This window comes from Mesoplodon bidens (assembly GCF_964165515.1).
Source record: "Mesoplodon bidens genome assembly, chromosome: 9".
Taxonomy (NCBI): Eukaryota; Metazoa; Chordata; class Mammalia; order Artiodactyla; family Ziphiidae; genus Mesoplodon; species Mesoplodon bidens.
Genome location: NC_138166.1, coordinates 83,022,393 through 83,035,877, shown reverse-complemented (window position 1 = coordinate 83,035,877; position 13,485 = coordinate 83,022,393). Strand labels below are relative to the sequence as shown.

Below are 13,485 nucleotides of genomic sequence, written 5' to 3'. Positions count from 1 at the left end.
AACTGAACATGATTAGCAGGAAATGAGCCTTTCTATGAGGAGGATTCAAGGAAAATGTCTCAGTCTTTAACTGAACATGATTAGCAGGAAATGAGCCTTTCTATGAGGAGGATTCAAGGAAAATGTCTCTAGTGGGATAACTTTTATTTAGTGGGATAACTTTTATTAAGTATATGAGAGAAACTCAGAGGCTGGATCCCAGTATGCAGCCTCCAGGCAGCCCCTAAATGACTAGGGCGGTTTCCTACTAGAGGAGGGACCCTATAGTGATCCCCGAGGGTGCATCCGGGGAATGTCCTTGGCAATATTTTGTTTAGAGACCCAGAATAAATCCCAGACTTCATCGTTGATGTTCCCTGGAGAGGGGCTCAGTTAGTGGCCTGAGTTTATCTTACATCAGTTGGGGGAATCCTGTGATAAGAAAGTGAGTTCTGGATGCCTTTCTGAAATGCAACCCATTGCCCATTTGGGCCCTAGAATCATTCATTCATTCGTTCTTCACTTTGCTAATATTCATTGAGCGTGTGCCTGGGCCAAGTGCTATGCTAGCGATTCTTGAGACAGATCTGCCCCAGGTAACTCTTTTTTTTTTTTTAAATGCGGGCTCTAGAGCGTAGGCTCAGTAGTTGTGGCGCTCGGGCTCAGTTGCTTCGCGGCATGTGGGATCTTCCCCGACCAGGGCTGGAACTCGTGTCCCCTGCACTGGCAGGCGGATTCTTAACCACTGCGCCACCAGGGAAGCCCCTGGGTAGCTCTTTAAGCACCCTCTCCCCAACCTTGCAGAACAGCAAGGTAGGGGGATCAGGGTAACATCCAAGGCTGTTACCTGGTAACACTCATTTTTCTCTCTGTGTGGCCTATGATGAGGACTAAGTGAGGAGACACCTAAGCATCCAGCATGGTGCTCGGCACACAGTAGGATGTCTGGATTTTTTGGGACAGCTTTGTATGGTGCAAGGAACCTCCCGTGTTTTATGTTTGCCTGATACTTTCAAATACTAACATTTTGGGAGGGATTTATTTATTTCTTTATTAGAAATTTAGTTATTTATTTTTGGCTGCATTGGGTCTTTGTTGCTGTGCACGGGCTTTCTCTAGTTGCCATGAGCAGGGACTACTCTTCCTTGCGGTGCGCAGGCTTTTCATTGTGGTGGTTTCCCTTGTTGCGGAGCACGGGCTCTAGGCGCGTGGGCTTCAGTAGTTGTGGCACGTGGGCTCAGTAGTTGTGGCTCGCAGGCTCCAGAGCGCAGGCTCAGTAGTTGTGGCGCACGGGCTTAGTTGCTCCGCAGCATGTGAGATCTTCCCGGGCTCGAACCCGTGTCCCCTGCATTGGCAGGCGGATTCTTAACCACTGTGCCACCAGGGAAGCCCTTGGGAGGGATTTAGAGATTCAAGTCAGCATAAACGAGCCAGTACTACTTAAATCAGTCACTGTGACAGCATGGTAGGGTCCATGAAATATCCACAGTGACAGCCCTGCTCTTTAGTTATCTTCAACACTGGCCTGCACGCTCTTATATTCCTGGACTGCATACTCTTTGACTTCACTGTTCTCCTCTTGCCCCTTATTGGAAACAAGTTGTAAGCCACCTCTCACAAGGTGAGAGACATTTCTGAAACTCTACAGTATTTTTGAGAGATCAGTTTTAGAAAAAAGAAATGTTACACACGGATTGACACTTGGTGGTTCACCTATGAAGTGTTGGAGGCACTTCCAACTGTTGAAAGCCACCAGGTGATGGAGAAAACAGCAGAGGGACTGGGTTCAGGTTGCCCAGCTTTGTAATCTTGGGCAAGTTCGTGAGTTTCCCCACCCACCCCGAGCCTTAATTTACCTATCTGTGAAATGGGGACACCCACAGGGTTGTGCTGAGGACTAATGAAATAAGGGGTGCAGACGTGCTCATTACACTTTCCACTCACGGCTTAATAAACATAGTGGTTCTTCTTGCCGGGGGTGCCATCCTGGGCAGGCTGCCGTGTGTGCGCGCGCGCGCGTGTGTGTGCACACGAGCGTGCGCGAGGTGCTCTGGCCCGCGGTGTTTCCTGGGGAGGGCGTACGAGTGGACGTGTGTGATGGGCCGCCCTGGGAGCGTGCAGCTGCGGCGCCAGGCTGAGAACGCGGTGCCCGCGCCCGCCGCGGCTGGGCGGCAGCGCCGGGTGAATGAGCGCGCGTGGGGACGCGGGCACAGAGGCGGCGGCGGCTCAGCGCTGCGGTGCGCGCCCGCCTGCCTGCCGGCCAGGTTGGGGGCGGACCGCGGGCCGCGGGCCGGGGGAGGAGGAGGGGAGAGGGCGGGCGCGAGGGGCGGGAGCGCAGGAGGCGGGGAAGGCGGGCGGTCAGAGCGCGGCTGCCGCGGAGCCCGGCGCGCGGTTCTGCCGGGGAGCGAGGCTCGCAGCCAGGAGGCGGCGCAGTGGGAGGGAGCGCGGAGCCGAAGCCGGGCCGGGCCGCCTGCCTGGGGACAGCGCTGCGGGCCGGGGACGGGCCGCGCCAGACCCGGGGCAGCGCGTCGGCGAAGCCGCGGTGGCCGGGACGAGCCAAGGGGGCGTCGGGCGCAGAGAGGACCGATCAGAGTCGGCGGAGCATCGCCCAGCGGGGTGCCTGGGCCGCCGCGACCGCCCCTTCTCTGGGGACTTGTCGGAGGAGACCCGCCTGCGGGAGGGAGCAAGAGGAGCACGTCTGCCGTCAGGGCAGCGGGAGAGGGAGGTGTGTGCGCGTGCGCGCGCGCGCCTGCCTGTAGGGGCGGGTGGGTGGGTGTGTAGGAATGTGCATGTCGGGGGATGACGGTGTGTGCTGTGTCTGTAAGGAGCGTACGAACGTGTGTGTAGGGGTGTGTATGCCTCTGTGTTGGTATATACTGTGTGTGTTTGTGAGGTAGGGGTGTGTGTGTGTGCCTGTGACACAGAGCAGGCTGCGAGCTCACAGAGCTTGGGTCTGAACCCATGTAGGAGGGAGGGGGCTCGGCAGGACCAAGTGTGTGTGTGTGTGAGTGTGTGTGAGTGTGCGCACTTACGTGCAGGGGTGTGTGAAGGGTGAGAAGGTGAGTGTGTCATGGGTGCTAGGTGTGGCCGTGTGTGTGATGTAAGGGTGCTGGGTGCACCGCTGTCCCTGGCTCACCCTCCCCTTCCCCTACCAGATGTAGGCGCCTGGGGTGGGGGCCGGGGAGTTAGGAGTCTACTGCAGCAGCCCCTTGTCCAGTTTGCCTGCCTGGCCATCTTCCCCCCGGAAGCCAGAGATGGCCAAGCTGACCCTCCCCCCAATACTTCTAGGGTTAAGGGATGGGGAGCCGGCCAAGCCGCCGGAAAGAGGGAAAAGGCTGAAGGGCAGAGCTTCTGCCAGACCAGGGCACCCTGCTTCCCTGGCCAGAGCTGCCTTCTCCATCTCTGCCAGATCACTCACCCTGTGCTTCATCCCTCCAGGGACCAGTGCTCCCAGGGTCTGAGTGAGAGGTCAAACATCTTAGAGGGGGCCGGAGCTGGGGTGGGAATGTGTTGAGGCTCATCTGTGAGGGCTAGCTTGTTCACAGTTGTATTACCAGAAGGGTGCTCAGCACATAGTAGGCCTCAACAGATATTTGAGGGAGGAAAGAGAGAAGAGAGGGAGGGAAGGGATCTGAGTCTGGGAGCCACGTCCACTCACTCGCTCTGCTGTCAGTCAAGGATGAGGGCAGCTGGATGCAGTCAGACCCGTCCCCAGACTGAGCAGGTGGGGGAGGCAGGGGCTTAGGGAGAGGGAACCTTGGCTGGGAGAGAAGGGAAACTGCAGGGAAGAGATTTGTGCTGGGGCCTGAATGTTCAGGAGGAAGCTGGCAACTCTCCTTGGGCGGAAGCCTTTGTGTCCTATCCCCACCACCTGCTTCTCTGGGATCAGAAGCCTCTCTGGGGCATCAGATCCCAGGCAGCCAGAGCTCATAGCACCTCTCCTCTCTCCAGGACCTTCGTGCTCAAAGGTGCTGAAGACCTGAGTCCCCTGCCTACCCAGGCCGCCTGAGGCCAGGAGGGGCCATGGCAGGGTATGGCTGGCTGGGGCTGGGGCTGTTCTGCTGGGTCCTGCTTGCTGTCCCTTTGGGCTCCCAGCCTGCCTCCTCTGTCCCAGGTGCTCATGTCACCACTTTGGCCCCGCCACCTCAGAGTGAGGCCTCTATGCTGTCTCTCAACCTGGGGCTTAACTTCAAATTCCACCTTCGGGGACCTGCTGCTGCTTGGGGGAGCTCTGTCACGGAGACCCAGGCACTTTCCCCTGGGCAGAGCCGGGAGCCGGAGGAAGAGGTGGCGGGTGGGCTGAGGACTGACCCCCTTTGGGAACTGCTGGTGGGCTCTCTCGGGAACTCCCCCCCAGAGCGGGGCTCTGCTGAAGGCAGCTCTACTCGCTGGGCCTCCTCCTGGCCTCTGGAGTCCACATCCCTCCTCGCTGGGCTCACTGACCGGCCCACTGCTCCCTACCAGCCCAGGATGGGCACCATGACCTGGGATACTGCTCTGGTGGCTACAGCACCTCCATCCAGTGCTCCCAGGCTCCACCAGAGCGAGCTGGAGCTGAAGTTTGACATGGCGCTGAGAGCAGGCGTAGCCCCAACGCTTGGACATCGAACGCTGCCCCTGCTGCCCAGCCTGCGGGCCAGCCTGGCAGAGATTGCTGGGCGCCTGGGACCCTTTGGTGAGTACCCACCCCAACCCAAGGAGAGCCCCTGCTGGGCAGTCTGGCAGGTAGGAGGAAGCTTCAGCCTGGGCTCCTTTTGCAGGGTTCTTTGGCACTACTGTGTCCCCACTCCGGAACTTATCAGGCCCGAGCCCCCCGGGCCCAGTTACATCCCCAAGCTCTGCCTCTAGAATGTCGGATTCTCCAGGTGAGTGTTTATTTCACCGCAACAAGCGTTTGTGGAACACCTCTAAATGCCAGCACCTCCCTTTTCCCTTCACTCAAGGGCAGCTCGCATTCCTTCTCCCAGGACCTGGGATACCAGCCACTGTTCTATGGGGAAATGCCCTCTTGGCCATACTAAGTCTGGTTTGGTCCCTGTGGCTTAGCTTCTGGTATACATGTGGCTACAATTCCTGGGACAGTGGCTCCCATAGGTCAAGCTCTGAGAAAGGACAGGATTTTCTCCAAAGCTCCAGAGGCCAACGCCGACTGGTAGGATGGCAGTCTAGCCCTATATGCTCCCTTTGCAGGGTTCTTTGGCACCACCCCGCCCCCATCCCCCCAGGAGAAAAAGCTCCCAAGTCCAAGGCCACTGGACCCAGCTGCTTCCCTAAGCTCTGCCTTGATTACAACAGCATCACTAGGTAAGTATCCAATTCATTTAAACTTGACAATTATTTATTGAGCACTTACTACATGCTAGCCACACATCGGCATTCTGGGATCCTTTTATTTCACTGTCATCACCATTCTCTTCATCACCACTACGGAGACATATATTAATGGTCTGAGAACAAGTGTTGCTGAGGATGGTCCCACACAGAGTTAAGTAATGGTCCTCTGGGAGTTTTGCAGTCATAGGCAGAGCAGGATGTAGACAAATGTATCAGGGGCAAACGGACACAGGAACTCCTTCATGATTTCCACAGCCTCAGCACTAACCCCACCCTCCACTCCAGTCTGCCTGGCCTGCCTCCCCACCCTCCCACTGCGACCTTGGGGCTCTCTCCTTTGCCGTCTGATCTGACATGACATGCTGTCAGACATAGGCAGAGTTGGGCCCCTCATTGGGAAGACGTTAAAGAGAAGACCTTGTGCAGACAGATGCCATCCTTGTTCAAGGGAGCCTTTCAGAACACGCACATAGACAAGCTGGTGGTGCAGAGGAAAGACGGGGGGCTCTGGAATCCTGAGACTTGGCTTTGAGACTTGAATCCCAATCCCCTTCCTAACTGGCTGGTGACCTTGGACAGGATATTTAACTTCTCTGAGCCTAAATTTTTTCCTATATCTGGGGTTTAATAATAGTGCCTATTTTGTTATTGTAAAGCTTCCACATAATGTAATGGGCACAAAGTATTAGCTCATTAAATAGTGTCTGTTAACCTTGCTTCTTTCCCCGGTGTGTCCCAAGTACATTCCAGATCTACCTCTCAGACACGGTAACCGTGGCCCCTAAATGTGATGGGACAACACATACCACAAAAGGCAGAGGGCACGTTGCTTGGGGAGAGGTTCTGGTAGGTGAGGCCAAGGGGGACACGCAAAGGGTTAACTGTGGCTAGGAATCCTCTCAGCCACTCCACGCTAGGAACTGGTGCAGCAGTGGAAACCGCTGGTCCCCGCCCGAGCTTCTTCCAGCTCCAGACTTAACGCAGCACCTGCCTGTCGCTTCCTCCGGAGCGGACTCGGCACTCCTGGGCGTGTGGGTGGCAAGCCTGCCGTCTCCTCCCCATCGAGCCCAGTGTGCAGCAGCAGCAGGATCTGCTGTGGAGTTGGGGGCAGGCTCTGTGGCCTCAGGGGAAGGATGCTGGGTGGCGGTCTGCCAGCCTTGGTGACAGCGCTGGCCAGGCAGGTTTAATGAGTCTGGACAATATCAGAGGCAGCCCAGCCGGCTGGTGGCCCCGCCCTCCTTCCCCCTCCTCTCTACGGCTGCAGGAACCCAGCCTCTTCCTGGCTCTTCGTCTTGGATAAACCCCGGAGGGCTGCAGGCCTCCTGGAGAGAAGGCCAAAGAGCCTTGTTCCTGCCAGCACCTTCTGCGGGGAGTAGTGGCAAGGGGATAAAGGGAGTCTCTCTGTGTCTTCTCTAGGAACTTTCTAACCTCGGTACAGTTAACCTTTGGGCCTAGGGCTTCTCTTCTCTTGCATTAGGTCTGCTTCACCTCGGACAGAGCTTGCATTCAGCCAGTAAGCGCTGAACAGTTGTGCAGGTTGTTAACTTAGTAAAAGACTTCCATACCAGTGGATAACTACCCACCCTCCTTAGCCTCCTGAGCACCACTCCCCTCCCTGACCCCCTGGCTGGCAGCTGTTCTGATTCACCTGAAACAGTGGTTAAATATTTCGAATGTCACCCTTACAAGGAGTACCAATCCTCTGTGATCCTGGAGGTGGGGTTGTGGGGAGGGATGGGGCCAGGCCACTGATCGGGCTGCAGCTTCAGGCATCCAGAGTAGAGAGTGATTCCCCAGCCCTTTGATCTGGGCAGCTAGTGGACTTTTCCATAAATTGAGCCGGGCCCTCTTCCCAACTCCTCCCCAGTCAGCTCTGGCTTCACCAGTTACTCACATTGACATCCCATCTCCTCTCTTGCCCCTGAGGTCAAGAGGAGCCACAGGGCCAGAGTGGGACCACCTTGTAAGGGAGGCCTGCACAGGAGAGGGACCCTAGGAAGTCACTACCTTCTGGGGGAAACCGAGGGCCCCTTCTGTGGGAGCCTCAAATGGGGAGACAGAGGATGAGGTCAAGCAGACCCGTCAAAGGTAGAGGCTGGGCCTTCTTCACCTGTCCCCACCCATACCCGGCCTGCCCTGCCCCCTGGGAGCAGTGCTCCTAGGTCAGAGCTCTCTCCTCTGACACTTGAGCTGGGCCTGTACTCTATTTCCTGGTTTTCCTTCTTTTTCTGGCTTCTTAGGAATGTTGCAAGTTGCTCTAGTTGCCATAATGCTTTGTGCCAGAGGTGAAAGATGGGGTCTTCTGTGGCCCTCGAGTGAGAAGTGGAGCTGGAAGAGGGTGAGGTGGGGCGGCTCACTGAGAGCTGCACTTGTCTGTACAGTGAGCGAGGAGGAGGCATGAGGGGCGACAGGTGGGCGCAGGCTGTGGGCTCCTGGCTGGGGTCTCCCTGCCTCTCTGCAGAGCCCACCAAGACCGGAAAGACCAAGGAGACTCGTCCACTTTGCAGAAGTGGTTTGGGCAAGGGTATCTGAGGGGACCAATAAATGAGGGGTGAGGGAGGATGTTTGTGTATTTGATCCCACTGGTGTTAGACTGACCCTGCCCCGCCACCGAATCAGCAAGCCGTCAGTTCCCAGCTGAATGATTCCTCATTTAACTCAGGGCTGCGTCTTCAGTAGGTGTTTGGGGATGGTCAGTCCATCCAAACGGTGTTCTTTAAACAGCATTCACAGAGTGAGACAATGCGTTGATGTTCACTCGTTTGACTAATTTTTTTTATTAGTTTCTGCTTTATAACCATTTGACTAATTGTTGACTTTCTAAGGGAAAACAGCCTTTTGTTAGTTAAATCGAGAATTAGTTTGAGGCCAGAAATGGTCACACTCACACAGACACACACCGATGACTGACGGGTGATAAACATTAGCCCCTAATGATCAGACCAACAACAGTTGTATGTAAAATGCTTATGATGCACCAGTCTCTCCAAAGAGCTTTGCACACACTGGCCATGTATCCTCATAACAGCCCTGTGCAGTAGGTGCGCTTCCCCATTTTAGACTTGAGGCATATGATGGGACAGGAACCAGGGAACATGCTGCCACTTGCAGTAGGCAGCCAGCTGTATATATGTAATTTTTTTGGCAGCTCCCTCTCTGCCCTCCCAGTTGCGCAATTCTACCTTCCCCTCCCCTCTCTCCAGGGCTGCTTTCTGGCCCGCTCACTCCTTTTCCTTGTTCTTAGGATTGCTCTGTTTTCCATGTCCCCAGCACAAGCTGGCACTGCCTGGGTAGGGATGAGGGTGTGCCTGGAGTCTTCCTGTTTTGTCCTGCTGAGGCATGGCTGGGTAGGGCCAGGCAGTTGGGGCAGGAGTCTGCTTGTCAGGAGATCCTCCCCGCCTCATTCTACATCTGTCTCCCGTGCATTTCCCCATCGCCAGATGGCTCCTCCCATCCTTCTCCACCATCTTTCTCCCTCCATCCTTGCCCGCAGCTGCGGTTCTGCTAAGCCTGCTAGATGGGGGAGGGAGGTTCGGCGTGAAGCATCTTCCCTTGCTGCCTGGCCATGGAAAATCCTTGGGTCTAACTCTTTTTCACCCCTCGCTAGCTCCAGGAGAGTTGAATTAGGGATCTTAGTCCTCACACTCTCTTACTTGACTTCCCTTTCCTCAAGGAATGTGGGGAAGATGTTAGAGCACGGGATGGGGCTGGGAGCCTAAGTTAGCAAACCCCAGAGCACCTGAGGGGCTCACTCGCTAATGTTCCTTCCTCAGAGTTCAAGGGTAGTCTTGAGACCCAGGGGAGTCCATCTCAATGTCACCTTCCATAAAAAGGGGTGAGAACCAAAGGGGCATTGTATTAAGAGCCTCAGACCAATGGCTTTATAGTTGAGTTAGGATGGGGACCATAGCCATGGGTAGGCCGAGGTTGGAGGTGTAGCAGGCAGGAAGGCCAGTGAATAGGGAAGGTTGTGTTTTCTCAGGGTGCTGGGGATGGGAGGGTCATATCACTCCCCCTGCTGTGTGTGTGTGTGGTGGGGGGGGCAGTGCGGGGTGGCTTTTCCTGACGAGACAGGGAGAAGTGGGGAGCAGCTGAAAAAAGGCAGGGCAAGCTTCTTCTAGCACCAAGGTGGGAGTTGGGAGTCAGGGGTGCAGAACAAGAGATAAGCAAACTAGTATTATGAAGCGCCTCAAATCAAGGAGAGGGGCTAAACTGGTGCTCAGATCTGGATTCTAGTTGCAGCTCTGCCAATTTGTAACCTTGGATAAGTTACTTGGCCTCTCGGCAGAGCCTCAATATCTTCATCTGGCAAATAAGAGGATTCATTTCTTCAACGAATATCTGCTCAGTGCCCACTCTGTGCCAGGCACTGTTTTAGGCATGGGTATTCAGATGTGAGCAAAGCGATCCTTGTTCTCATGCAGTCTCCTTCCTGGCGGGAGGATTGAACTAGAGGGGGCTTCTACAGCTCCTTCCACTTGTAAAATTCTGTGACTTCTTAAGAAAAACCCTTTTCAGTGGAATCACAGGGTAATGAACAAAGCAGGGAGCTGGGGGTGGATGGGGTGGGGGGAGGGCATGAGGGCTGAAACTGCAACCGGAGGAGTTTGATGTGGGAGGGGAAGGTGAGGGGCTGCGAGGTCAGTGAGTCTCACATTTAAGACAAGTCCTTCCTGGAAGCTATGAGGACTCTCCGATTGGCATACAGGCTACTGGCTGTAGGGTGGGCAAGGGGAGGGCTGCACGGAATGCCTCAGACAAACGTTCTTTGCCCACAGACTCCACCACCTCCACCTCTGGCCTGGATGACCCCTCTCCCGCCAGCCTTGGGAACCTTTCGGTGCAGCCAGAATGTGGGCCAGGGTCCTGCAGTATCCGAGAACTGCCTGAACGCGAAGCGCAGCCTCCTGCGGCCCCACTGCCCCTCTTCTTCCTGACCCTGGAGGCCGACTGGACAGAGGCCAAGGCTCGCTGGGGTTTGGCCTGGGAGGCCCATGTGTACGGGGTAGGCGCGCTCTTCGGCCTCGTGGCCCTGCTGGCGCTGCTGGCTCTGGCCCTCTTGCCCTGGCGCTGCCCGCCCGGCGCCCCCTGCCTGGCGCTGCTGGACCTGCTCCTGCTCTCCGCCGGGACCACCCGGGCCTTCCCGCTCTTCTACGACGCCTACGGGCACCGCGACCGGTTGCCGGCGCTGGCCTGGCTGCTGCTGCAGGACCTCCCGCTGCCCTGCCTGGCCGCCGGCCTGGGCCTGGCCTGCCTGCTTCTGGCCCGGCCGCGCCCGCCGCGCTGTCCAGCCGCCCTGGCCGCGCTGCTGCTCCTGGGGCTGGGGCTGGCTGCCGCCGCCGCCCTCGGGAGCGCCGCCCATCGCCCGCTGCGGGCCCTGCGGCTCGCCTCCCGCGGGCTGCACGCCTTCCTCGCCGCCCTCCTTTCCGGGCTCCTGCTGGCGCTGTCCTGCTTGGGGGGTCGGCGGCGGCGGGCCGGAGCGCCCCTGGGAGCGTCCGGCTTCAAGGGCGCCACTCCTTTCCCGCAGGCGCGCAGCCCCTTCGGCCCGCTCGAGTCCTGGCGGCGCGCAGCGCGCACGGCCCCAGTGGCGGGCACCTTCGGGCTGCTGAGCGGAGCCCTTCAGGGCTACGAGGTGCTGCACGCGCTGGGCTACGGCGGCCAACCTGGCCTGGAAGGGCCCTGGCCCTGGTGGGCCTTCCAGCTTGGCCTGCGCCTGGGCGAGGTGGGCGTCGCGCTCCCGTTGGCGCTGCTGGGCCTCTACCCGGCGCTCTGCAGCCCCCGCGTGCCGCCGCGCTGCTGGGCCAAGCTCTTCCGCTTGTCCCCCGGCCACGCCGCCCCTCTGCTGCCTGGAGGCTGGGCCGCCGGGCCCCCGGACAAGAAGCCCCTGGGGAGCGCCATCGCGCGTGGCGACGCGGAGCTGCTGCAGCTGTGCGCCCTGGCAGGGCCGGGTCCCGACCTCCTTCTCCAGGGAGGAGGCTGCCGTGGCTTCGACGGCGCGGCCGCCAACCCGGCCCCTTCCCCGGCCTCCTCCCCCTGCAGCGATTACACCGTGGACTTCCGCCCGCCCTCCCCCATCAACCTGCGGCGCAGCATCGAGGAGGCCCTCTGCAACGAAGCCCTGCTGAAGCCCGGCCTCTTCCAGGGCCCGGCCTTCGGGGAAACCCTGCCGGGGCTCGGCCTCTACCGCACCGCCTCGCTGGGGGCGCAGACCGGGGCCGGGCCCACTGGGAGGTCTGGGGAGGCCCCTGGTTCCCTCGCGCCCCCCGAGCTCCCCTCTTCCGGGGCCTGGCCCGCGGGCAGCAGCGCCTCATCCGGCTCGCTGTGCGGACTGTCGAGGGACAGCTCGTCCATGCTGCTGTGCTCCAGCCCGGACAGGCCCCCTCGCTGTCCGCTGGTCTGCGTCCTCAGTCCCCCGCGGCCCTCAGGAAGCAGTCCTAACCTCCCGGCCTCAGGATCCTACCAGGCCTTGTCCCCACCCTCCCGCGACTCCCCAGAGCCTCCTCCTGAACTGCAGGCCGAAGAGGCCTTGCTGCAGGAGCAATTCCTGGACGCCTGCCGGCAGATTGACGAGCTGAGCGTGGGCAGCGACACCATAGACCTGTGAAGATGTGGGCCCCTCGCCGCCCCGACGATACGCCCCCTTCTGGCGCCTGTTCTGCCCGAGACCTGCACACTGTAACCCTTACCCAATCCCGCCTGGCTCAGATACCTCTCCCCGCTTCCTTTCCCATCCAGGGACTCCTGGATGGGTGAGTCAGCAGCCAGGTTCTGTTGATTGGGAACTAGTGCCACCTTCTCTGGAGCCCTGGGCACTGATGCCCTCAGCTGCAATTCTAGGCTGGCAGGGGTCCCGCTTCCCTTGGCATTCACCAGCAATAAAGCTCCAAGGTGCTCCACTCCAGACCACCACTTCCCACTCTGGTGCTGAGTGAGAGGGGCTGTCCTCAGCCGACCTCAGGACTGGCCTCAGTCCCCATACCCACCTCTGCCATGCCCAGGAATCCCACCCCTGCGTGAGTGAGACTCCCCGTGCTCCACATGATCCTTCCCCATAGAAGGGTCCATGGCCCATCTAGGAGACTCTACAGCAGATGGGTGGGAGGTGAGCGCTTTCAGAGTTAATTTATCAATAAAATATTTTCAGAGGAGAAAGGTCTCACCTTCTTGGAAAAGCTTAGATGAGGCAATAGCAGCAGTGGTTCTGCCAGAACTGGAAGAGAAGCAGTGTTTGGGTGGGGTGGGTCCATCTCAGACCCCAGTGACCTTCACTCCTGACTGCAAGGGGTCTTGTCCTCTGCATGACCTTTCCCCATAGATGGGTCCATGGCCCATCTGGGCTGAGTGAGGGTCCTGGGAGTGGCCCCTTGAAGACCCTTCTGACTCCCTAGGAAGTGGCTTTTCAGAGTTGGATCACTGCCCTGAGAAGTGAGGCGGAAACTCTACAATCGTTGGTGGAAATGTCTGCATTCCTAGGAAACTGGCTTCAGGTCCTGATGGACAAGTGGTTAGGGACTAGTTAGTGTCAAAGTCCTTCATGGAAATGTTGATACACATCTCAAGGGCTTGATCACTTTGAGCTGGGTTTCGCAGCAATCTCTCTGCCACGTACCCAGAGGAATTCACAGAGGAAACTACTTGCTCCACCTACCAGCAGGACCTCTTCAAGTTTGGACTAACAACCCCCTTCCCCTGGAGAACGTTCATCTCCCACAGGTGCAGATCCTCCCTGGAGAAAGCCTGTCTTCCCCAAACCCCAGCCCCATCCTACCCACCAAAGCAGAACTCACAGTGCAGAGACCCATGAATATATCCGGCCACCAGGCACTCTGTAATCCCTCCCTTGTCCAGAGCATTTGGCTCTGAGCTCTGTAGTGTGCATTTGTCATTTGGCTAAAATGCGGTAAGTTCAGAGTGGCACTAAAACAGAGTCATAGATTTGAAAACTAAATTCTGGCAGTGTTTTGGCAGATGTCCTGCACATCACAGGGAAGCCTAGAGGGGCACACATACTAGGCTTGAAGTGGAGAAACGGGAATAGGAATGGTTTTTCTTCCAACTCTGCCCATCAGTGTGTGCGGATTGGAGAAGGGGAGCAAGGGAGACAAGAAGGAAGCAGGGAGGCCGGGAGGGGAGGGGGCCCTCACCAGACCAGGTCCAATGCACTAGTGGAAG

The 13,485-nt window shown here is 57.9% G+C and overlaps 1 protein-coding gene across 4 annotated transcripts; it reads left to right on the top strand.

The window, feature by feature from the left end:
* Positions 1 to 2,359: 2,359 nt before the first annotated feature.
* On the top strand, positions 2,360 to 12,453 carry PRRT4 (proline rich transmembrane protein 4). Of its 4 annotated transcripts, none has more exons than XM_081243620.1 (6): positions 2,360 to 2,704; positions 3,931 to 4,010; positions 4,449 to 4,654; positions 4,740 to 4,844; positions 5,170 to 5,283; positions 10,092 to 12,453. In XM_081243620.1, the coding sequence occupies exons 2-6, from the start codon at positions 4,003 to 4,005 to the stop codon at positions 11,915 to 11,917; spliced, it is 2,259 nt and encodes a 752-aa protein (XP_081099746.1). In that variant the 5' UTR covers positions 2,360 to 2,704; positions 3,931 to 4,002; the 3' UTR covers positions 11,918 to 12,453. The 4 variants fall into 4 exon arrangements, with proteins under 4 accessions (XP_081099746.1, XP_081099747.1, XP_081099744.1 ...); XM_081243621.1 differs by having other exon boundaries at positions 3,931 to 4,654; positions 10,092 to 10,318; positions 10,841 to 12,453; XM_081243618.1 differs by having other exon boundaries at positions 3,931 to 4,654.
* Positions 12,454 to 13,485: the final 1,032 nt, after the last annotated feature.